Consider the following 25,565-nt stretch of genomic DNA (forward strand, 5'->3'; position numbering starts at 1 on the left):
TTTTTGCTCCCTTGGGGACCCGAACTACTGATCTACAAGCATGTTTATCTAAATGGGTTACAGGGTCTATGGCTCTGTAATTCTGAACTAACCCCAGAGAGCCATAACTCAAGGCCCAGACAGCAGATACAAGAGAAACATCCAGAAAAACAAGAACACATCTGTTTCTCCTCAGGACACGTGCCATGCGACTCAACACCCATCTCGGAGAAATCCATTCCTGTAACAAATGGTGACACAGTTTGATTACGTTTCCAGCAGAACTGAAAGCCAAACAAACAATTTGGCCAGCGAAGAGAGAGAGAGGGAGGAAAGAAAGAGAGAGAGAATGAAAATGGGAGGGGGGTGAAGATCGTTGTCTTGATGAAGGCCAGGTTTTTGAAGAGCTTGGCCTTGCTATTAACAGGAAAGAAAAAAAAGAGCAGAGAGGATCTGGACTCTTGCATACTTGTAAGTCTTGTGCACTGATACGACTTGACATGTACTGTACTTTATGTGTGTGTACTCTTCTTTTGCTTGTGTATGAACCAAATCTTTCATTTTCTTTAACACTGACTCTTCAGACCGTTTGAAATCATAATTTTGATGACTATTTTTGCAAACTGTGTGGCCTTAGCTGTCTACATCCCTTTCCCCGAGGACGATTCCAACGCAACCAACTCAAACCTGGTAAGAGACGCTCTGGCACCCAGCACAAGTCATAAATGAGCATGTTGATGATGATTTGAGAGTGATGATAATGATGATGATCATTATGGAATTAAGACTGTAATTATAATGTTTGTGGTGCACTGCTGCTGATGGTAGTTCTGATGAATATGCCGATGACTGTAGTAGTGAGGATGATTATGACTGTAATGGTGATGGATTTTATGTGATATTGGTGATGATGGTGGAGGTAATGTGATTATGGTATTGATTGTGATGGTTATGTGATGTGATTGTGGCGATTGCAGTGATGGATGTATAGGATAATACTGGTAGTGACGGTGTTTGATGGTGATGGTAGTGGTGGGGATGGTTATGTAGTAATGTGATGATGATGGTAATTCTGATGAATGTTATGTAATAGTGTGATGATGGAATTAGTTAAGATGTATGAGCCCAAACTGTCTTTAAGGTCAGCTTGTTAATTTTTTTTATTGTTATGTTTTTATGGTTGTGATTATTTTTGCATTTGGCTCAAAAATGTAAAGCTTTAAGAACTTTGGTCTACAGACTGTTAAATAATGCTTTAGAAAATTATGGTATTTTGATGTTGATGATAATGGTGATGGCAGGTGATGATTGTGCTAGTGGTGTGGCTGAAGATGGTTGTGATGGTTATATGATAGTACTGATGGTGATGATGATTATGGCAATGATAGTAGTAGTGAGGATGGTGATGGATGTGACTGATGGTAATGGTGAGGATAATACTGGCAGTGATGGGTAATGATGGTGGTGATAGCATTGGTGGAAAGAGTAGCAGTAATTAATGATGGTAATGGTGAAGGATGTTATGTGAGTGTGATGTTGAAGTGATGGTGAAGTTGTGGTATTGATGATAATGGTTAAGGCAGATATGTGATTATGGTGTTAGTAGTTAGGATAAAGGTGGTTGTGATGGTTATGTTCATAATAATGGTGATGAGGGTGATTATGGTAATGATTAGGGGTGGGACAGTTCACTGAAAAAAATCTAACCGTTTGGTTCTCCACACATGGTTCAGCATGCGCTGGGACCGCGGTTCAACTTAAATTTGACAAAGCATCTGTTATAGGGTTTGTATTAATTAACACGTAAAGCAAACAGGGTTCAGCTAATATATGTTTCTGTTGATGTATGCCCATTCTGGCTTCCCAGTACATTACAACAACAAACCATTCACTCTTGTTCAATGTGAATGCCGTATGCTGGAATATGAGCATTTATTCCATCATCAGCCGGGTGCTGAGGTGCGGCGCACAGGTGAGATCTGTGTTTAAACTAAACTCATTTAAACTTTGCAGTTTAAACATTTAAGTGCCAGAGGATGCGAGCTCGCCCACGCAATGAGAAGATTTGTGCGTTTGCTCATCAGAAGCGTGCCAAGCCGCGCCTGATAATACACAAATTTAAGCTCTCTCTGAAGTATTAAATGGACAAATTCACACAAAAATTATGTCAAAATGCCCGTCCTGCTAAATACCCTATAGCAGACATAACTGGCTGAACGTAGGTCTACTGTAGCAGTGCACTGGATCAGTGCATTCTCTTAAAGTGGTCTTTATATTAATCGAACAGCAACAAAAAAGAAATCTCTCACTACTCTTGATTGTAAAGCTTTTGTAACTTTAATAAATAATTTTATTTAATTTATACAGCCCAATATGCAATGCTGTTTTACATTTGATTGCTTTATTCAATTTCTGTACCTAAAAACTAATGCTAGACCTACCTAAAAGAAAAAAACTGAAAACCACTGTTTATTTACTTTGTATCTTTATTCTATTGTTGGGATAGTTATGGTTGTGTTGATAATGGTGTAAAAGAAATGATGATGGTGTTGATTATGGCAATAATAATGGGCTTAACACCAGAGGAACCTTTTAATAGTTTCTCGAACTATTGGTGAAATGACCCTCATTTTGGCATGTTTGCATTACAGGAAGTAGGAACAGTTATAGTTCTAGAATCTCCATTTGTGGGAACTAAATTAGCCTACTTGAGAATAGGGTTTAAAACAGTTCTTTAGGAATTACCAGTGACGTATACTGATTGGTCAAACACATACAAAACACAGGCTACCAGGCATTTTTAAAAAAAACATCCACAAACATGGAAAACAGCGATAACTGCATTTAGCTACCCGTTGTCTGCAGCGTTGTGTTCTTTTCACAGCCTTGATGATGATATGTAGTGGCGGACAGCAACTCCTTATATGTAGGCCTAATATTGCAAGTTGTCATAGGAGATTTAGTCAGATTTTCATGTTCTTTCAGTCACGTAAATTGTGCATTTCCATTCCATTTCCATTATCTCGAAACCCACAACTCACAACAAAAATGCTCCGATGATGTTTGTAAATGCAGTGAATAAAGGTGTTGCTGTCAGCCACTTCAGAGTTCCTGCTAACGGTGTGAATGCAACCAGGAAATTGGCCTGAGTGGGAAATTGGTTCTCTAGGGACCACCATAGTGGCTAGTTCCTAGAACTGAGTTCCGAAAGCCCCTATAGCTAGTACATTTACTTTTAATCATTATTCAGTTAGCTTAACACAGTACACGTAGCAAGGGCTTTTAAATAATATAATAAATAAAAAGAAAACCGATAGAATAGAAAAAGAATAGAGCAAGCTAGTGTTAGAGGTCTAGGTATATATATACACACACACAATTGCATAATAAATAAAAATAAAACAGAATACAAAAAGATTAGAAAGGTAGTTAGATTTTTTTTTTTTTTGCTAAAGTTAGACGGTCAAATAAAGATGGAAGAGATGGGTTTTAAGCTGATTCTTAAGCCTGAAGTAATAAATTTAGGTAAATGGGTGCAGAGCCAGTGGTAGTTTTGTAGGCAAACATCAATGCCTTGAATTTTATGCGAGCAGCTATTGGAAGCCAGTGCAAATTGATAAACAGAGGTGTGATGTGTATTCTTTTCGGCTTATTAAAAATTAATCTTGCTGTCGCGTAGCTAGTAGCAGTAAGGATAGTAATTGTTGTGATGGTGGCTTTGTTATGAAGATGTAATGGTAATGATTACTTGATAGTGATGATGGAGGTCATGATGATAGTGGTTCTGCTGCTGATGATATTGTGGTTATTATGTGTTGCGGATAGCAGTGATGTTATAGTTGTGATGATGATAGTGATTGCTGTTGGTTGAATGATTAAATGGCTCTCAAGTTTTGTGAGGTGCAGTTTCATTTTAGAGCTTACATTTGGTTTTGAATTGGAAGTGCAGATTACTGAATTTAGAATAGAGAGATTGGAGTTCTGTAAACCGAAGAACAGCCTGTGTGCTTCAGTGCTCAATGTACAGTACATTCAGCCTTGATGAATGCAGAACGATGGAGTGTTTGGGTAATCTGGATGTTTGGCTGTGGAAGGAGTTCTCAGACCTCTCAGAGATTCATGCTGTAGTCTGAGTAACACTAATCCATCCACCCATCAGCTCGGAGATCTGAAGCCACATTATGTGTTTTCCCAGCAAAGAACACAATGGAAACCTGTAAATGCTTGAATGAAAGCATGTGTCCATGCTTTTGGGGGCACGTAGTTCAGGGCCGAGCAGTGATTGCCGTCACATATATAGCAGCGTTAGTGGTTCTGCAAGCATTTTTTCCCCATTCATTTTCTCTATAGGTATTTCCAAAAATGATTTGAATCAAACCAACCAGCTCTTAGATTAAATGTTTTGATGAATCACTTTCAACATTACAAACTTCTTTAATTAAAAAAAATATATATTTTTTTATTTAAGTGTATTTTATGAGGCAATGAACAACACCCCATGAAGAATTTGAAAATGTTATACAAAAGTAACAGTACCTTACACTGCCATTTCAAAGTTTAGGATCGGTAAGATTTTTAATGGAGTCTCCTATGCTTATCAAGGCTATATTTATTTGATCAAAAATACAGAAAAAAATACAGTTTCTAATATTGGTTTCCTATTCTACTATACTTTAAAATGTATTTATTTGATGCAGCACTACATTTTCATCAGCCATTACTCCAGTCTTCAGTGTCACTTGATCCTTCAGAAATTATTCTAATATGCTGATTTATTTTTAAATTTTGAAACTGATGTGCTGCTTAATATTTGTGTGTAACCTGTAAAACATTTTTCTTTGAATCTTTGACTGTGTGTTAAAAAGACAGCATTTATTCAAAATTGAAGTCTATTAATATAAGTCTTTACTATCACCTTTTGTCCAGTTAACACCTTGCTGAATAAAACTATAAAAAAACTATTTAAAAAAAATGAAAGTAAAACATTTCTGACCTCAAACTTCTGAATCGTATATATTATAGCACAATTTCTATTTTGAATAAACACTGTTTTTTTATGTTTTATTTATCAACGAATCCTGAAAAGTTTCACAGGTCTGAAAAAAATATTAAGCAGCCCAACTGTTTACAACACTGAAAATAAATCAGTATCTTTGATTGATTTCTAAAGGATCATGTGACACTGAAGAATGGGGTAATGATGCTGAAAATTCAGCTTTGCGTCACAGGAATAAATTCTATTTTAAAGTATATTAAAATAGAAAACAGTTATTTTAAATTTCAGTAATATTTTACAAAATATATAGTTTTTTTCTGTATTTTTGATCAAATTAATACAGACTTGATGAGCATAAGAAAACTCTTTAAAAACAAAATCTCACTGATCCCAAACATTTGATGGCACTGTAAAAAAAAAAAAAAAAAAAACTTTGTCATTGATTAAACACATTTAAAGTTAATTTTTGAAACATTAAAGTATATACAACTTATGTATTGTATATATAAGTATATATATAAGTTGTAGGAACGTGTAAGAAGACTGAATTTCGTAATTTACAGTTCTTGAAGGGAGTGGGCTTTTACTGACTCAATTACGTCATTTGCAATGCTTCATGGGAATGTGCTTTTATTGACTTGTGTCATTTGTAATGCTTAATGTGAGTGGGCTTTTACTGCTCTTATCATTTTCATGGTAACGGACTTCTCTCATTGGTGAATCTAGCTCTCCTTAGTATTATGGGTAATGTAGTTTTTTGTGGAAATTCAGTAATTAAATACATCGTTGTTCTTGGTTCAACTCATGATATATGTCTGTCATTAAAGGTTTGTAACTTTATCAAACTGGATTTTTACCCCAAGAACCAGGCTTTTTACTACCTATAGGCAGGTTAGAGTGGCACAAGCATGGTTTCCTTCATTTGATACATATACCCCTTTGCTTATGGGCTATGAATGGAATCTTTTGATGGGTAGAGGTTGTCATGGATATGGTATCCTTGGTGATGGTAAAATGCACAGCTACCGTGGTAACACAGTAACTATGCAGCCAACCTGCAGAGCAGAAGGTGCATTGACTCGAAGACAAAGAACTCTTCGTTAACTATCCACTTATCTGTTGCTCCCTTCCACGGTTAGTGTTATGAAGCTCCCTCTTCATTATATTGATAAAAGATTCAAAGAGTACTCTGTGCAGGTCTAGCACATGAATCTCAGACCCAAAGTTACAGGTCAATCTGTGTATATGGTGTTTGAAATGGTCTGAAGAGGAGGAGTCTCTTTCAAACCACACCACCTGTGGAGCAGTGTCTGACAGAAACTTGTCATCAGCTTGACATCAAATCTGAACGGAAACTGGTGTCAAAAACATTGTTAATTAAGAAGGAACTTCACACAATTATTTATTAGGCATAACGATCCACAAATCTGTTAAAGGAGACCTTACAATATGTAATATAAATCTCAGGTCCCCCAGAATGTGTCTGTGATGTTTCTGCTCAAAATACTCCACAGATCATTTATTGTATCATTTTTAAAATGGCTATTTTGAGTGGAAGCAGAAACAACCCGTTTTTGTGCATGTCTCTTTAAATGCAAATTAACTGCTCCTTCCCTCCACTTTTCACATCTGCAAATATTTTTTGCAGGCACTTCATATAATCATCATTAGTCAGCGGGTTGCTTGAACAAGTAGGCCTGACTAATTGAAAACCTGTATAATGAAGCTGGGTTTGGGCTTACCTGACTCTGACTGGATGTGCTCTTTAAGGACTGTTTGTATAAGAAGTGTTCTTGCAAAAACAGCTAGATGGAGCACAACAGAATGGAACAGAATGCAAGTCTCAAGACGTGTAAAAGTTGGACTATTTTTAGCTTGACATGCCATTTTAAAAATGCAACACTCGTAGTGGGAAACATAGCTATAAAACAGTGTGAAGTGTGACGCAACAGCAAAATGCATCCATCTTAATGTGTACTGTATGACTGTAGTGACAGCACTTTAAAGCGGAGTTGAAAAAAATACAGCGGTTCCAAAAGTTTTACTGTGAAAACCATCATTCTAGGTAAAGCATCATAAAAATGTAAATAGTAAATAATAAAACAAATACACAGCAAATGGCTAGTCAATCATCCAGAGCTCATACTGAATAATACATTTATGGATATCATATGCATAAATTTCATGAAACTTTTTTATTATTATTATTAGTTTAATTTTAATAAATCTTTTTTTATATATATAATATTTAACCTTTTTAACAAATGCATTTTTTAAATGTACAAATTCATATAATGTCACAAAAAGCTAAAATACATAAACAATATAATACTATTACAAGAATATTGGTCACTTCATTTTAAGGTCCAATTCTCACTGTTAACAAACATTAGCTATGACTTTTGCCTGAATTAATTCCTAATTTGCTGCTTATTAATAGTTAGTAAGGTAGTTGTTAAGTTTTGGCATTATAGGGGAAGGGATGTAGAATATGCTCATGCACAATATGTGCTTTATAAGTACTAATAAATAACCGATATTGTAATAATAGTCATGCTAATAAGCAACTAGTAATTAGTGAGAATTGTTCCCTATACTAAAGTGTTACCAAATTATTTATAATAGTCCACTGTAGAGTCTGCACTAGAGCAGGCTTGGCAAAAAAGAGCATTGTGACGAAAGAAGGGAGGTGAGTGTAGGTATAATATAATATATTGAGAATTGAGTTTATATATGTGTGTATGAATGTGATTGTATCAAGCAGGATATGTCTGATTGGTGAGATCTGAAATAAAGGCATTTTTATTTTTAGAGCGCTGTGAGAAAACGGCTGTCGCTGAGACTCTGGCAACCGGCCAGTTCACATTCTGCCCGTTTCATCTACACAAACATCATATTTAGACAAGATGCATTCTCTCCTTGCTGCAAAGCCCACACAACACATGTGCACCCCTCCCTTACCCGCAACAGTGAGGCTGTGCCATAAAGATGTGCCATGGTGAGTGTGTAAGAGATATCTGTGCGTAAGGTGTAGCGTGTGTGTGTGTGTGTGTGTGTGTGTGTGTGGAAAAGGTGTGTTTGGAGTGAGTGGGAAAGGTTCAGAGCTCTGTGGGGCCGGTGCAGTATTTTAAGGCAGCTAAAAACATCACTAGTGCAGAGAGTGACCCACATACATTTCTTTCTCTCTCTCTTTCCACAGCGCCCTCTACCTGCTCCACTGAACACTGCAGCCTAGTGTAGCCAGAACAGCACAAGTTTACATGTACTATCTATGACACCACAGAGATGTATGAAGTTATGCTTTCATCTGCTGTGAGTGTGTGTGTGTGTGTGTGAGAGAGTTAAAGGAGAATGATCTTCACTGCGATGCTGTGTGTCAGTGAGTTGGGGTCCGTTTCTTTGGGTCTCTCTCATCTTGCTGAATGTTCTCAGTTCTGCTGCTGCTGTCACCATGCCTACCAGGAAATTTCCACTCCACTATATGAGGTCATTGTTAAAGAGCTCACAACTATTTCTCGCTTTCTTTTATCCCTCTTTTTTTCTGAGAGAGAGAATAATCTGTTGTTCTGTCGTTTCTATGGTTATATATCATTCTGTGTGATCACATGGCACTTAGGTACTGTGGTAATCTAAGCGAGGTGTCTGGGCTCTGTATGTGTAAATATTTGAGCAGTATCCCATCTATTTGTTCATCTTTAGCACCTGTTGTACCTTTTAATGGTTGGTGATCCATGGCAAGGTCACTTGGTTGCCAAGATTAAATTCATGCACATCTTCAGTATCCGTCTCGGTTTTCTCTTGTTTCTGTTTTACATCCTCACCCCTTCACAGGAGATCTTTGCTGACATTTAAAGCTGTGCACAAATCTGTCCCCTGTGTGTGTTTGTTTAGGGAGATGGGGTTAAGGTGGCGTTCTTCTAAACCAATCCGAGGCATTTCAGTTCAAATGAACTTTGCTGGCGTCACAACAAATCAACATTTTGTCCATAAGAGTAGTCTTTAGAGCAATTTAATGTAAATACAAGTCACATTTTAACAAGAAGTTAAATGTAATTTGCTTGTCAGTGGTTCAGCATAATCCATTTTCTTGTTTTGGTTTTGTTGTAGAATTCCATGATATTGAGCGAACAAAATCTCTGTCTGACTCAGTTCTGTTCATTTTAAAATGATCACGGCAAAGCTTTCCAGACTTTCGCAGTCTTAGAAGATCTGAAATGCACCTCTTCCAAACATGGAAAATATTTGGTTTAGGAATGGGCTGGGCCAAACAGTTAATGAGGTTTTATATAGCAGTGGTGCTTTAAAGGTTGCTTTATGTGATGTATCCCTGTGGTTTGACATGTTTATTTGTTAAATGTCTGCCGAGCGGCTGAGTATTCCCATCAGATAACCCACGACTAGTCACTTTCGAAAAGATGTGTTTTTGTGCATCCCATATTTGGATGGAGAGCAATGTTCAGTCTTAAGCGGAGACAGTGCATGTGTAGAGTCAGTGCATTGTTGCATGGGGGCCACATATGGCAGATGCAACAGATGTTTATTGCATGTTTCACAGAGTGTGTGCATGTGTGAGAGGAAGCTTGATATATGCTCATGTATGTGTGTGGGCTGAATTACTTCATTAATAAGCATTTGATCTTTTTCCTTCGTGGTTGTTGTATATATCACTGGGTTCCTGTGTTATCTAGTGTAGCCTCACTCTAAGTCAGGATGTGCATTTATGGTAAATTTTGGACTTGAAAGTGGGGTGGTGCTGATTTCACAAGGTCAGAAGGGGAAAAGAATAAAGAAAAAAAGATCGTTCCCACATATGCTTGAATTTTAATCTCACCACAGATGTGACATTTCGAGTGTAATGTTAATTTTATTTTTTTAGTCAGGCAGCTGTATTAACTCAACTTCAGATGTTCCTTCTTCATATGATCTGTCACTTAATGCTGATATTAGACTTACTGAAGATGTTCTGTGAAGTTTTGTGCATGTGTATATATATAGACTTATTATTTTTAGATCAGAAAGTTGCTTTCTTTTACAGCAGTAGATAGCAGCTATGTTTAAAACCGTATGTACGACTGCGTGTTAATGGAATATGAGGTCCTCTCTGTGGCCCATGTTTTTCTGATTAAAAATATAAATTTTGAGATCATAAAAAGTGCTGGACCCCATGTACGACTACAAAAAAAAAAAAAGTGTGTTGAATTGACATTATTTAATAGTGTACATGAATTAATTGAGTTGAACATATATAATTTGTTCATGTAACTTTAAATGTATATTGAACACAATGAAATTAAGTTAGGACAAAATGTATATTTTAATGAGGTAATTTGAACAAGCAGCAAAAATCTTTTTTTTTTTTTTTTTTTAAGTGAATATTCAACAATGTCTATTTGTGATCGAGTAACTAAAAAATTATTTCTACTTGTGAATGGGGCCAATCCAGTTTATGATTTCAGTAATGATTTTAGTGAAAAAAAACTGCAGCATTTACTTCAAAGAGCCGTAGTTCACTGACAAGATAAGGCGGCCGTACACGGTGCGAATCTGAAGGTCGAAACTTCGTGAGCCCTCACACATGTCATGATTGAGTTTATCCGAAAATCATATGGAGGCAGTCACACACGACACGAATTTACTACGATTTTACAAACTCTGACGTAAACATTACGTTTCACACCATTCATGAAAATATGGATTCTGAGGACGTTTTCTTTGTGGCAGCTATGGCTTATGATGTCCAAAAAAAAAAAGAAACGAAGACATGGCGAAGAGAATGGCTGAAAAGCAGAGAAAAGCATGGACTTTCTGTTCTTCATATCTCGAGGTGAGAAGGCTATTTCTGAATTTCTAGTCATTCTCCCGGAAATAGCATACAACGGGTATAATCATTCATAAAGCTGAACGGCAATTGGCAATTGGCACAATTTGGAATAACAAATAAGACATAAATCTGTATAATTAACTAAAATTACTATATAGACTATTTATAAATATAATATGCTGGTTTTATTATCGGACTGGTCCACTTCAAATGCATCGCCAAATTGTCTAGTTCAACCACACCATGAATTTAAACCGCCAGCATCCTATTTTTTTAAACATGTTTAAAAATTATTGGGAGGTGCTCGTAACATTCTCGGATCGGCCTATAATTGTTCTTACATGGTACGAGCCATGACCATGCGAGCATCTGCGATTTTCTCCCGAGAGAAAAAAAAATCGTCTGCGAGGTCGTGCGACAACAAAAATCACACCGTGTATGCCTGCCTTTTATGCAAAAAATCACATTCGATTTTATTGCATGATTATGAAATCGAAGGAATCGTTTGCAATAATGACAGCTGTTTGCGTAGCTTCTCAGTGAACCATGGCTCTGTGTAGTAAATGTCGTTCCATCTGAGAGCATGTAAAAATACCACATTTAATAACGTTTTTACTCCAAATTCACTTCATAACGTCAGTCTAGTATTTAAAATAAAACCTTCTGTGAGATGATGTGACTTCTTGCACAGAAAAAGGCACGCAACATATTTCATAGCATTCTAAGCAGTGATAACGGCACTGCATTATAGATATACTTTATTTTAATATAAAATAATAAGAAGAAGAACTCAGATCAATCATATATTGTCGTAATTGTGTGTTTATTAGTCACGTTGAATCAATGAAAGCAGCTGCAGCAATAGGCATTTCCTGGGGTTCTTCTTCATGGCATTTTTGGATTTTTAGCGCGATTTCGAATCCATTTCAATTAATCGTGCAGCCCTATTTACAGCGCAAATAATTCTCAAGTTTTAACAGTAAAATGAATGTAAATAATTTTAGAAAATAATTTACCACTATTCTGCATTTAGATTTTTTTTTAAATCTGCACCATTCACTTCCATTCTAAGAGCCACGCTATAACTTTTTTTTAAACAATAGAAAATTCTCAAAATAATTTTGTAACCAACATTGTGCCATAAATGCTAAAGAATCTTTAATCTGAAAACTTAACCCCTCAGCTAACCCCTACCTCGCCCTCATTTACCTCCTCACAGTTATGACCCTTAAATGGGAATAAATGAAGAGCAAATCATAAATGTGCTTTGTGTTATGAACGTTTCCTCTGCAGATGCATATTTAATGCCAAACACAAAGAAAACTGCAGCATTATGGGAGCAGTGGGAGGCATTTTATCCTGAACAAAGTATCGTAACAGCATGTGACTAAACGCCCACCTGCGTCAGACTGCTGTTTATTAAACATTCAGCTCATATGAAATCATATTGACTCCATTGATCGGCTTGTCCTGTGGCCAGCAGAAAAGCTACATCATCAGCCGCATGCTCGAAATCCGTCAGCACACAACCTGGTACAGTGTGTCCTAAAGAAACAAGGAAGGGAAGTGAACAGAACCTTGAACACGAGCGTGTCCTACACTCACTCACTCACTCTCACAGCCCTGGGATTTCAGATTGAGGACGAGTGAGAAAAATCGCTCCGTTTCTCTCACGCCGGTTGTGCTCCCTCTCTCTCTTTCTCCTTACCTTGACCACAGTTTGTGAAGGACACTTGAGTAGATGTAAGGTTGTAATTCATGCAGGTTAGTGACACATTGCTCCTCACCTCCTCTGGACTTGTCTTACACCTCTCCATCCCTCTTTCTCCTCCTCCTCTTCCTCTTTCTCCTGTTGTCAGGACTCGGGGGACGTAACCCAGTTTTTGTGGTCAGTGGCTGCAAGCTGATGTTCTAATACAAATGATGGCTGAACTATGAATAATGAATCAGCTCCATCGCTCGCTCTCCCCTCACACACTAATCAGAATGAGCTCAGAATGACCTTGCGCCGTCTTCCTTGTCCTCCTCCAGTGGTGGCCCCAAGGGAAGGACGAAAAGTCCCTCTTTCTGACAGGACTGTTGAATTTTAATCTCGCGACTTGACGTTTGGTCTTGAATCAATGCATCAGGGTAATAATGACTGGCGGCGGATGCCCTTACGAACCTACGGGCTGCCATGTTCCACACTTCTCAGCGAGCGTTTGGACTCGTAGGTCACCTCGCTGAGGGAGATTGTGATGTTTAAATACATCCTGGAGTTTGGTAGTAGAATGTTTGATGCTTAATGGTTGCTGTTTCTGCGACTTCATGCTGGGTAATCCCGCCCATAGTGAAGCCCACAGCTTTGTATTAAGCATCAGATGTTCTTATTAGCTGTGACTGAGTGGGATTGAAAAGGATTTTCACTTACAGACAATTTATTGTCCTCAACTGGGTTTAAAATTAAAGCATTAGTTCACTTCTTGAATTAAAATTTCCTGATAATTTACTCAACTCCATGTTTCTTCAGTTGAAAAATTATTCCGTTAATTTATTTTCGACTGCAGAAAGACAGACATGAATATCTTGGATGACATAGGGGTGAGTAAATTATCTGGAAATTTTCATGAACTAATCCTTTAATAACCAACAACACACCAAATGTGGGTAAAAATCTACAGTGATGGTTAAGACATATTAACTTCCAAGCCAATTTATGGCTCATAAATTATGTCCTCCAACATTAGCACGACAAAGTGTAAAGAGAGTTTCACTCTGGATGAAGATGACGTGCAATGTCTTTAAATCCAAAACACATTGTTTTCTACAAGGATGAACACACCAGTAGATTGAGTATAAGGCATTTTTAGTAATAAGTTGTGGCAAACAGCTACATCTACACTCAATGAAGTCACTCTTCATTCTCGAATAGATTCACTGTTTTGGACTGCCGCCTTGAACTTGAGAAAGTGAGTACAGAATGACACTTCAAATGTGTGATTCCGGTGAAATGTCCTAAGCGCTTCACTTCTCATCCGGTATGTGACTGGAGCCCTCAGAGACAAGGCCACTTTTAAAAAATGAATATCAATGGAGGAGGAGATGCTTTAATATGCTGAGTTCAGGGCACTGACTTTTGTGAAGAAACAGCTGATCCCATGAATTGAGAGCCTGTTTGCTTACCTTCAAAGTGTTCGCTGTTAAACATTCATTTTTATATCATTTTGAAATTACAACAGAATTTTTTTTTTTTGAATATAGGAGAAGTCACAGAGAATTTTGTTTTTTTTATTTCTTTTTAACTTCATTTTATGAGCTCCCCAAACAATGACAGTCTGAAAATGTAACATGTGACTGAGGTAGCTTAAAATGACTGGTAGCTTAAAAATCTTGTAGTCAAAGTGGCTGGTGATTGAAAAAGTTCATTCCAACTTCTGGTTGTAAACAAATTATTTTGGAAAATTGGTGGGCTAATAAATATTTTTCCTTTTTAAATCACTGTTTGTCTTGTTGCTGTGAATGAGAATTAACATTTAGCTTTGGAGGGCATTGTACTATTGTGTTTGCGTTTAAATACATCAATGCTGCTTCTGTACTGAATTGAGAAGTATGGCTAAATTCATCTTTTTATTGTGGCTTTCCACCTTTGAGATTTAATGAGTTTTAGTTAAAATATGTGCTGCAGTGGTCATTGTGTGGCCTTGTCCTTGCCTGAAATTTGTCCTGAGCCATGTGAATTGAAGTGATGGCCTTGCAAAATACAGAGTAGAGCTCTTTATGGTTTGCATGTATGCATGTAATTGTTAATTTAGCTGCTTCTTTTTTACATTTTTGGAGCCACTTAACGTTGTGAACTTGTGTTGTATTGCCTAATTACGATTTCATTTTACAAATTAGTCATTTAGCTGACACCTTTTTCAAAGCGAATTTCAGAACATGAACCACAAGGACAGTCCCCTCAAGCAAATTGGTTAAGTGCTCAAGGTTACAACTGAGGTTTCTTTTGGTTTTCATCCCAGATCTGTCTACTAATATACACAACAGTAAGTACACTTGTCTTGATCTCATTATGTGTATTTGCTACATCTGTTGTGTAGCAGTGCTGCTTAGGTACATGTTTATTGGAAAGCTCATATACTGTGGCCAAATAAGAGTAGGTAAGCTGTAGAGCAGGATGGATGAAGAGTTGTACTGTGTGAGAAAAGATGTGACTTGGGGTTGTGTGGTCAAGTGGTTAAAGGCTTGTAGCCAAAAGTCTGGCGGTCTGACACCCACAGGGAAATATCTATGTCTACTTTAGTATGCATGGAACACATACTCCACTTGCAGCAAAATTTGTGGATTATTGATTGCTGAAATGCAACACTATCACTATCTAATGTGATGAATAAGTAACATCGACCACAAGGTTCAATAGCTCCCTTGGCTCATTATTTGATCATTTCATTGTTCATTTTTGGGTGGAGTATCTCTTTATAAATTTAGATGCCTTTTTATTTTTTTTATTTTTATTTTTTATTTTTTTTATAAATAAATAAATTACTTTAGTTCTCCCAAAAATTTAAATTCTGTCCTCCGGTGGTGGAACTTCATGAAGGTGAGTTTTTGATGGTAGAATTTATTTACTTTTATATTAGTTAATAGAGAAAAAAATCTGTCATATAAGTTTGGAACCTCAGTTGCTTCTCTATTTTATTTAGTTTAATTTAATTTAGTTTGTTGTTTTTTAATTTTATTTTAACCGCAAATTAGAATTCTGTCATAAACGACATGGCAGGGGAAGGCTTCCGGTTCGCGACCAAGATGGCTGCGTAATTTCAAAGCTCTCCGACGGTTTTCCTAAAAACAACCCTAAAACTTTTGAGATTTGACTATAAGTGAAATTTTACTAAATATGGAGGTTAGGGTTGCTACAAGGAGGAGAAAGACAAAGGGCACAGCACCTGTTACTGGGGATTTACAACAGGACAGCCGAAGCTGCTCTCCGAGGGGCAAGAAATGGAGGAGGTTAGCTTGGAAAAGGTACTAGCCGAACTGAGAGATTTTAGACGCGACAACAAGCAACAGCTCTCGGAGATACAACAAGACTTACATAAGACAAACGATAGGCTGGATGAAGCTGAGGGTCGAATTGAGGAGGTGGAAACGGCCATGCAGGCGGCTTCTTCGTTACTTACGTAACTCTTACAACGCCAGGACAATATGGAGGCTAAACTTATTGGGTCCATACCAAGAGGGTCGCGCTATACCAAGAGGGTCGCGCACGCCGAGAAAACATAAGGATTTACGGTATTCCCGAGGGGGCTGAAGAAAATAATATCGAAGGTTTCATTGAAACACTGCTTCGGGATTGCCTGGATTTCCCCCAGGACACGCAGATTAAAATTGAAAGAGTCCACAGAGCTCTTGGTCCTAAGCCCGCTGACGTGCGATCAAAGCCTCGCTCCATTATTGTCAAGTTTGCGAGTTACAAAGTCAAAGAAGAAGTTATACGTAGAGCCTGGCAGAAGGGACAAGTGCAATACAAAGATGACCGCTTTTATGTGGATCACGATTACCCACCAGCTATTATCAAGAAACGTGCGGAGTACAATCAAGCAAAGAAGGTGTTGAAGGAAAGGAAAATTAAGTTCCAAACTCCCTACCCTGCAAGACTACGCGTCTTCTATGGAGACGAGACCTGCCTGTACCAGACCGCGGCGGAGGCAACGTCAGACATGGCATCAAGGGGGTTCCCAGTCAAAGTTATCCGTCCCTCTGTCAGCTCATACCAGCGGGAAATACGACTGCTTTCGTTTTGGCAAGTGGCTGGAGACCAGGATACAGTTACACCGAGAGGCACGCGCTCCCAGGAGGATGATGAGCCTCGGCAGCGGTTCAAAGAAAAGCTGCAGGAATTCAGACGTCTACCCCCAACTGCAGATAAGTGATTCCCAACAGAACGCATTTAGACTGCTGTTTGTTCGAATAAGCTAACAGAAGCTGTCCTTTTAGTTCTAGAGGTACCTTCGTTCTACTCCAAACTAATTGTAAACTAAAATGTCGGAGCATACGAACATTTTGAAGACTGGCTAAAATCATAATGCTGCCAATACAGTGGGCCCTACGCTACGTGATGAGCGGGTTTTCCCCTGAAAGGTGCTCTAACATCTCGAGCCCCTTAAAGGTTCAGTTCATTGGAACCTCTGATCTGGAAGCAAACCTTGTGCAAAGAAATGACATTTTGATACTTCATCATATTCTAGTTTTGTTCATGTTTTACTTGTTCGTGTTACAGGTGTGCATTACTTTTGTTTTTTTGTTTTGTATGGATACGTCTTCAGTTAAAAACATAGGAAACCATGGCTGACAAACGTACTCTAAAATTTGCATCATTTAATGTGAATGGGGTTCTTAACCCCATTAAGAGAAACAAAATATTGTCTAAAATGAGAAAGGAAAAAGTACAAATTGTTATGTTACAAGAAACACATCTTAATTCACTGGAACACGAAAAATTAAAAAGAATGGGTTTTTCTAAAATATATTACTCGTCCTATAAATCAGGTCATAGACGGGGTGTGGCTACTCTAATTTCACAAAGAGTGCCATTTGAACTCATATCTGAAACTACAGACAAAGAAGGGAGATTTTCACTGATAACTGGTAGGATAGATGGAGTCCAAATGAAACTGTTGAATGTATACGCTCCCCCAGACAGTGACATTTCATTTTATAGAAAACTATTTGATTTTATGGCACAATCAACTGGTATACTTATTTGTGGAGGGGATTGGAATATTCGACTTAATTTTAGGCTTGATTCCTCTAGACAGATTCCCCAAACGTCTTTGCAGAAGAAAATTAAGATCCTCATGTCAGAATATGGTATTGTGGACATTTGGAGGGATTTACATCCAACAAACCGAGATTATACCCACTTTTCCCATGCACATACAGTATACTCTAGAATTGATTATTTTTTCATTTTTAAAAGGGATCGTCATAAGGTATGTAACTGCGAGATTGGAAACATTGATCTTTCTGACCATGCTCCTCTATTGTTAAACGTAGAAATAAATGAGGATTTCAGAAACACACAGTGGAGGTTAAATACAAGTGTACTGAACGATCTACAATTTTCCAAATTAATCAAATCCGACATAAAAACGTTCCTAAAAGAAAACCTTAATGGTGAGGTGAGCCCAGAAATCGTCTGGGACACATTGAAAGAGCTAGAAGGAAAACATAAGAGAGAATTAAAACCGGAGCTCAATACTAAAATGAAAATATTGAGAAATAATATTAATGCGCTATATTTACAAGAAATACGAAAGAAGATGATTTATACTAAACAAAAATACTATGAATCTGGGGCTAAGTTTGCTAAACTCTTAGCGAGTAAATTACAAAAGCAACAAACAGACAACACAATATGTAAAATAAGAGACCCAAATTCTAAGAGATGCGTTTATAAACAAAATGAAATTAAACAGGCCTTCCAGAGTTACTATAAACAGTTATACACTCAACCAAAATTAAAAGATGGAAAACAAATCAAGGGTTTCCTTGAACAACTTAAGTTACCTGTTTTGTCGGATGATCAAAGTCAAAGGCTAGTGGCTAATATCACAGAAAGAGAATTATTCTATGCCATAACAAGGCTTAAAACAAATAAATCTCCGGGTCCAGACGGATTTTCGTCCGAATGGTATAAAAATTTTAAAATGGAGCTATCGCCGTTCCTCCTTAAAATATTTAATCAGGCTCTAAAAGAGGGTAAGATGCCACCATCATGGAAACAGGCCACAATATCTATAATTTACAAAGAAGGAAAGGACCGGCTTAATTGTAGTTCCTACAGACCTATTTCTGTTCTTAATATTGATTACAAGCTTTTCACATCAATTCTCTCGAAGAGAATTGAAGAGATACTTCCACAACTCATTTCTACTGATCAGACAGGATTTATCCCGCAAAGACAAACTCATGATAATATAAGACGTACATTACACATACTAAACCATATTAAAAAACACCAAACACAAGCTGCAGTGATCAGCCTTGACGCTGAAAAAGCTTTTGACTCTGTAAGCTGGGATTTTCTGTTTGGAGTACTGGAGAGATTTGGTTTTCACTCAGATTTTGTTAAAGTGATCAGGGCACTATACACAAAACCAACTGCACAGAAAAAAATAAATGGTCATCTATCAAATACTATTGAACTAGAACGCGGGACAAGACAAGGGTGCGGGCTCTCCCCTTTACTCTTCGCCCTTTATATAGAACCGCTAGCTCAATTAATAAGGCAAACAAACAGTATAAATGGTATAAATATTTCTGGTGATGTACACAAGCTGGCGCTATACGCCGATGATGTGTTATTGTACATAAGTGAACCAAACACATCACTTCCCAAATTATTTCAGACTCTAAGTAGCTTTGGTGATTACGCTGGGTATAAACTAAATGTAAACAAAACACAGATATTAACATTTAATTATAATCCTCCAAAAACAATAAGCGATGAATTAAATCTTAAATGGGATCGGACCATTTTTTAAATACCTAGGCATCTTAATCCCCAAAGATATAACTATAACAGCTAAGTGTAACTATGATGATCTTTTGAGTAAAATGAAACTTGATATAAAGAGATGGACCATCATCCCCTTTATGAGTCTAATACAAAGAATTGAATCTGTAAAAATGAACCTATTACCAAGATTTCTATTTTTGTTCCAAGCCCTCCCAGCAGAAATTTCAAAAAAGCAAAAAAGTGGGACAAAATGATTTCTAGATTTATATGGTCAGGGAAAAAACCGAGGATCAGATTTAAAACACTGCAGCTCTCTAAAGAAAACGGGGGTATGGCTATTTCTACTCTGCACAAATTAAACCCCTGATGAATCTATGTAATGCAAACTACAGTGCTAGGTGGAAAGACATTGAAGTACTTCTCATGTCAGAACCACCTTTAATGGCAATACTGGGAAATAAAGACTTAGAAAGGACTCTAGGTAATATTGAAAACCCTTGGTTAAAATCACAATTAAAAATCTGGACGGAGGCTAAACATCAATATAAATTGCACGGTAATTTGAAGATAATAAGATGGTGTGCCTATGACCCTGATTTTAAGCCCAATCAAACAGATGCTGGATTCCAGAACTGGATATCTAAGGGTATAACAACACATTTCTCATTAATAGATAAAGGTAAAGTGAAAGATTTCCAAACACTTAAAACCAGTCATAATCTGGAGAAACAGGACTTTTACAGATATCTACAGATACGCCATTATCTCAATCAAGAAGTTATTAGATCGCTGGATGTGCAGAAAACGGTGCTTCAGGAAATATTGATGGCATACCAAGCAAAAGTTAAAAAAAGTATTGTCTCACGGCTGTATAAGGGATTTATGAATAAACAAACAAATTCAACATTATATGTGAAAACAAAATGGGAAAGGGAAAGTAACATGAAAATAACTGATGAGGAGTGGATTGGTTGCTGCATATCACAGTGGAAATGTACAAACTCATATTCATGGAAGGAATTTGGTTGGAAATGCTTGATCAGGTTTTTCATTACTCCAAAACAAAAAATATCTGCTTCCGAGGAGGAGACTAAGTGCTGGAGGCAGTGTGGAAGTGAAGATGCCAACCACTGGCATATATTCTGGGATTGTCCAGTTATAAAACAATATTGGATAGAGATACACAAAGAAATGGAAAATATTCTTAACATGCAAATACCTTTCAAGTTTAACAATTTTATTTTGGGTAACACAGACTTTTTACCGGATTATGCAAAGTATCTGTTCAGAATTTTAATTATTGCATGTAAGAAAGCTGTAACCAGACACTGGCTCCTCCCTGATCCCCCTACTCTGGAAAGATGGATAGAATGTGTTAACGAAATCTACCAGATGGAAAGACTAACATTTTCACTCCGCTTGCAGATGAATAAATTTGTAATCTTATGGTCAAAATGGGTATCCTATGTTAATCAAACACTACATGCAGGAATGTTGTCTTGATTGTTTCTACTTCTACTGTATTTTTTTTTTTTTTTTTTTTCATAATTGTGTTTGTCGTATTTCACTTCTATACATATTAGAGATTTGTCACATTGTAATGCACCCTTTGTTTTGTGTTCTAATGTGTTCGTTATATTTACAAAATCGGAATGTTGGGAATGGAGAACGTACTCGGTTACTAAACGTAACCTCGGTTCTCTCTAGAAGAGCGAACGAGTACTGCGTCTTAGCTAAGACGCTACGGGAAAAGTCTCTTTTCACGAAATACTGAAGCAAAAAATTATCCTTAATTTTGTATTTTTGTAAAGCGCATTTGCAGCAGTACACAGCCATAGGCGTGACGGCTCGTTCGCTCATTGGCTTGTTCTGCGGCAACTGCACAGCCTATCGAGCGCGGGCTGATGCAACATCAGACCAATAAGGGCGCTTCGCGCCCTTCTTGCCACTTCCCGCCGAAACGGGTGTGGCCCAACCTATAAAAGGAGCTCGAAAAGGCTGACTCACCTGATTTATTTCATCGCCGAAGCGAACCAGAGTGAATCGTGCGCACGGCAGAGAACGCAGTACTCGTTTGCTCTTCTAGAGAGAACCGAGGTTACGTTTAGTAACCGAGTACGTTCTCTTACGAGAGCTCTCTCGTACTGCGTCTTAGCTAAGACGCTACGGGAACCCAATGTAAAACGCCGTGCGCGCAGGGATCACACACCAATAAACCTGAAGCAATGCCCAGGATTTACAGTGCACAGTCACCTGAGGGACTCACAGAGAGTCCAGGACAGAAAAGGGAAAAAGCCCTCCGTCCCATATCTAGCAGCATCCGTAGATGCGGCAATATGACGTCACACAGCCGAGGCAAGGCCTGACCAATGTGGCAATGCGGGTCTTACGCAATACTGCCCATATAACAGTCGGCAGCGCATAGCGCTTGTGAACTCAGAATTCCCCTCAGGGCCCTGATTCGCCTATACCGACAGCAGCCTTGCTTGCAAGGCGGGAACCTCCAGGTTATAGAACCTGATAAATGTAGACGGCGAGGCCCAACATATATCCTGCAAGGAGATCCCAGTAGACCACGCCCATGACGAGGCGATGTCTCTTGTGGAGTGTGCTCTGACGCCCAACGGGCACTGAAGGCCCCTGGAAGCGTAAGCTAACGCTATGGCGTCAACTATCCATCTGGATAGAGTCTGTCTCGAAACAGCCATTCCCTTGGAACGCCCACCGAACGAGACAAATAGCTGCTCCGTCTGCCGAAAGGCAGCAGAGTGAGACACATAAGCTCTTAAAACCCTGACAGGGCAAAGAAGACTCGAGTCTCCATCCTCCCCTGACACCGGCAGGGCAGACAGGGCAATAACCTGAGCCCGAAAAGGTGTGTTGAGGGATTTCACCACATAACCGTGCCTAGGTTTGAGTATGACTCTTGAGTCATTGGGCCCAAACTCCAAGCACGACTGGCTCACCGAGAGCGCGTGCAAATCACCCACACGCTTCACAGAAGCGAGAGCCAACAAGAATACTGTCTTGAACGACAGATGCTGAAGGCTAATCGATTGGATAGGCTTGAAAGGGGGACCTTTCAAGGCCTCCAAAACCGCCGCGAGGTCCCACATAGGGACTGACGGAGGTCTGGGAGGATTCAGCCTCCTAGCTCCTCTGAGGAACCGGATGACTAAATCATTCCTTCCTATTGACTGACCGGACGCCGTTTCAGAAAACGCCGCGATGGCAGCCACATAAACTTTGAGCGTGGATGGGGCTCCGCCCTTATCCAACAGCTCCTGAAGGAAGGAGAGGACCTCCGTCACCTCACAACTAAGGGGTGAATAACCTCGAGCTGTGCACCAGCTGGAGAACACCGACCACTTCGAGGCATACAGACGTCGTGTCGACGGAGCTCTAGCCTGAGTGATGGTATTTAGCACTACCACTGCGAGATCAGCGGGTAACCATTGAGTGCCCATACATAGAGGGACCACAACTCCGGTTGAGGGTGCCAAATCGAGCCCCTGGCCTGCGAGAGGAGGTCTCTCCTCAACGGTACCGGCCACGGGGCGACATCTGCTAACTGCATCAAATCTGGGAACCATGGTTGGTTCTTCCAAAGAGGTGCTACAAGCAGTATTGAACATCTCGTTTCTCTCACCCGTTCTATCACCTGCGGAAGGAGGGAGACAGCAGGGAACGCATAAAGCGGGCAGCACGGCCATCTCCGTGACAGCGCGCTTTCGTTCTTGGAAAAGAACGCGGAGCAGTGAGCGTTTTCGTGGGACACAAAGAGGTCCACCTCCGCCATGCCAAATCTCTCCCACAACAGCCGGACTGTTTGCGGGTGTAGAGACCATTCGCCCGTAGGAACATTGCCTCTGGACAGCCTGTCTGGACCCAGATTCTGCAGTCTAGGCACATGCACTGCTCTCAGCGAGCGCACGTTGCGCTGAGCCCAAATCAGGAGGCGTTCCGTCAGCCTGCACAGGTTTCGGGACCCGAGACCGACCTGGCGATTTATGTAGGACACCACGGACATGTTGTCCGAACGGACTATGACGTGGTGATCCTTGATATGGGGACAAAAGCGCGTCAGCGCGTTCTCCACTGCCAGCATTTCCAGGCAGTTGATATGATGGATCTTTTCCCGTTCTGACCATAGGCCAAAGGACGGTCTGCCTTCGAACAGCGCTCCCCATCCCGAAGTGGAGGCGTCCGTCGACACCATTTTCACACTCGGGGAAGTCCCCAGGCTTACACCTGATCGGTACCAGCCGTTCGCTGTCCAAGGTGCTAGAGCCGCAACACAGCTCTGATCGACCTTGAAATGCAGCCGGCCAGACGCCCACGCTCTGCGCGGCACCCGAGCCTTCAGCCAGAACTGCAGGGGGCGCATGCGGAGCAGGCCCAGCCGCAGAACCGGAGATGCTGAGGCCATGAAACCCAGCATCTTTTGACAGTGTTTGAGCGACACAGTCGCGCCACAGCGGAAAGAACTCGCTGCACGCTGAATGCCCATCAGCCGCGCCGTCATGGAACACGAGTTCAGAACTATACCCAGAAACAGGATCGTCTGACTGGGGTTCAGCGAACTCTTCACCCAATTGACACTGAGGCAGAGCTTCTCGAGGTGATCGAGTAAAACGGCTCTGTGGTCCATGAGCTCCGCTCATGATCGGGCCAGAACCAGCCAGTCGTCCAAATAATTCAGCACTCGTGTGCCTCTGAGTCTAAGAGGAGCGAGCGCTGCATCCATGCACCTCGTAAACGTACGAGGAGCTACGGAGAAGCCGAATGGCAGGACTGCAAACTGGTATGCCTGGCCCTCGAAGGCGAATCTCAAATATCGCCTGTGGTTTGACGCTATCTGTATTTGAAAATACGCGTCCTTCAGATCTATTGACATGAACCAGTCCCCTCTGCGAATCTGCGCGAGGAGCTTCCTGGTCGTGAGCATTTTGAAACTGCGTTTCATCAATGCCTGTTCAGCTGTCTTAGATCCAGTATGGGCCGGAGACCCCCGTCTCTCTTGGGCACCAGAGAGTATCTGCTGTACAGCCCCCCTTCGCTTTGAGACACAGGCTCTACAGCCCCTTTGCTCAACAGTTTTGATATTTCGGCCCGAAGTATGTGTGCTACTTCTGTTTTGACCGTAGTTTCGACGCGCGCTGAAAAGCACGGTGGGCGTCGAGAAAACTGTAGCGAGTAGCCTCTCTTTATAATGCCTAGCACCCAATCCGAAACCCCTGGAAGCACTGACCATGCATCTGCATGAATGGCTAAGGGCTGGATGCGAAACGCGCTCTGTTGACTGGGCAACGCCGGCGCTCGAGTGTGCTGCGCATCTGAGGCGGGGAGCGCGCTGATCACAGCGGGCAGATCGCTCTTCCTCGACCCCGTTCCGGCGCTTAACCGACTGGAGGGAGGCTGAGCGGGTCCCGTGGGACTCGATATATCTGCGAGTAACCGTGGGCTGCATGTGTGCACTTTTACCACTTTCAAGTCTGCCTGTGCAGAATGTACGTGCACGGGCCTCGTTTTTACAGAAGCCCCGCGCCGTATGTGACATAGTGTATGTGGGCACTGGGAAGTGGGCACGTTTACTATGCGGCGCGCTCGACCGATCTGTGTCGATCTTATGTGCGCTAGCCCTGTGTGCAGGGCTGTGCTTACATGTGGAGATGGGCACTGGGTAGTGGGCATCGTCACTGCATTTATAGCACCATCGGCCGTGGCCGGACGAGCATGCACGGGTTTCGTTTTTACAGAAACCACATGACGCGTGTGACATAGTAATTGTGGGCACTGAGGGGTGGGCACGTTTACTATGCAGTGTGCGCGACCGACTTGAGTCGACATTATGGGCGCAGGCCCTGTGTGCAGGGCTGTGCTTACATGTGGAGATGGGCACTGAGGAGTGGGCATCGTCACTACATTTATAGCACCATCGGCCGTGGCCGGACGAACGTGCACGGGTTTCGTTTTTACAGAAACCACATGACGCGTGTGACATAGTGATTGTGGGCACTGAGGAGTGGGCACGTCTACTATGTAGTGCGCGTGATCGACTTGAGTCGCTTTTATAGGCGCGAGCCCTGTGTGAAGGGCTGTGCTTATATGCGGAGATGGGCACTGAGCAGTGGGTATCGTCACTACATTTATAGCACCATCGGCCGTGGCCGGGACACCAGAAATTACACCTTTTTCGGGAAATATCTGGGTAGCCGTGATAACGGTTTTCGTGTGCAGGCAAGCGGGCAACCGTACAGGCTTGCGCATTG

At 40.3% G+C, this 25,565-nt stretch overlaps 1 protein-coding gene across 1 annotated transcript in view; it reads left to right on the plus strand.

Annotated features, from left to right (window-relative positions):
- LOC132105852 (voltage-dependent L-type calcium channel subunit alpha-1C-like) overlaps positions 1-25,565 on the plus strand; it is a 151,463-nt gene that overhangs the window by 51,899 nt on the left and 73,999 nt on the right. Inside the window, exon 3 of the mRNA XM_059511300.1 lies at positions 564-669. Within this exon, the coding sequence (XP_059367283.1) occupies positions 564-669 (106 nt within the window). The remainder of the gene's footprint in view (positions 1-563; positions 670-25,565) is intronic.

This window comes from Carassius carassius, chromosome 26 (genome assembly GCF_963082965.1).
Source record: "Carassius carassius chromosome 26, fCarCar2.1, whole genome shotgun sequence".
Classification (NCBI taxonomy): domain Eukaryota; kingdom Metazoa; phylum Chordata; class Actinopteri; order Cypriniformes; family Cyprinidae; genus Carassius; species Carassius carassius.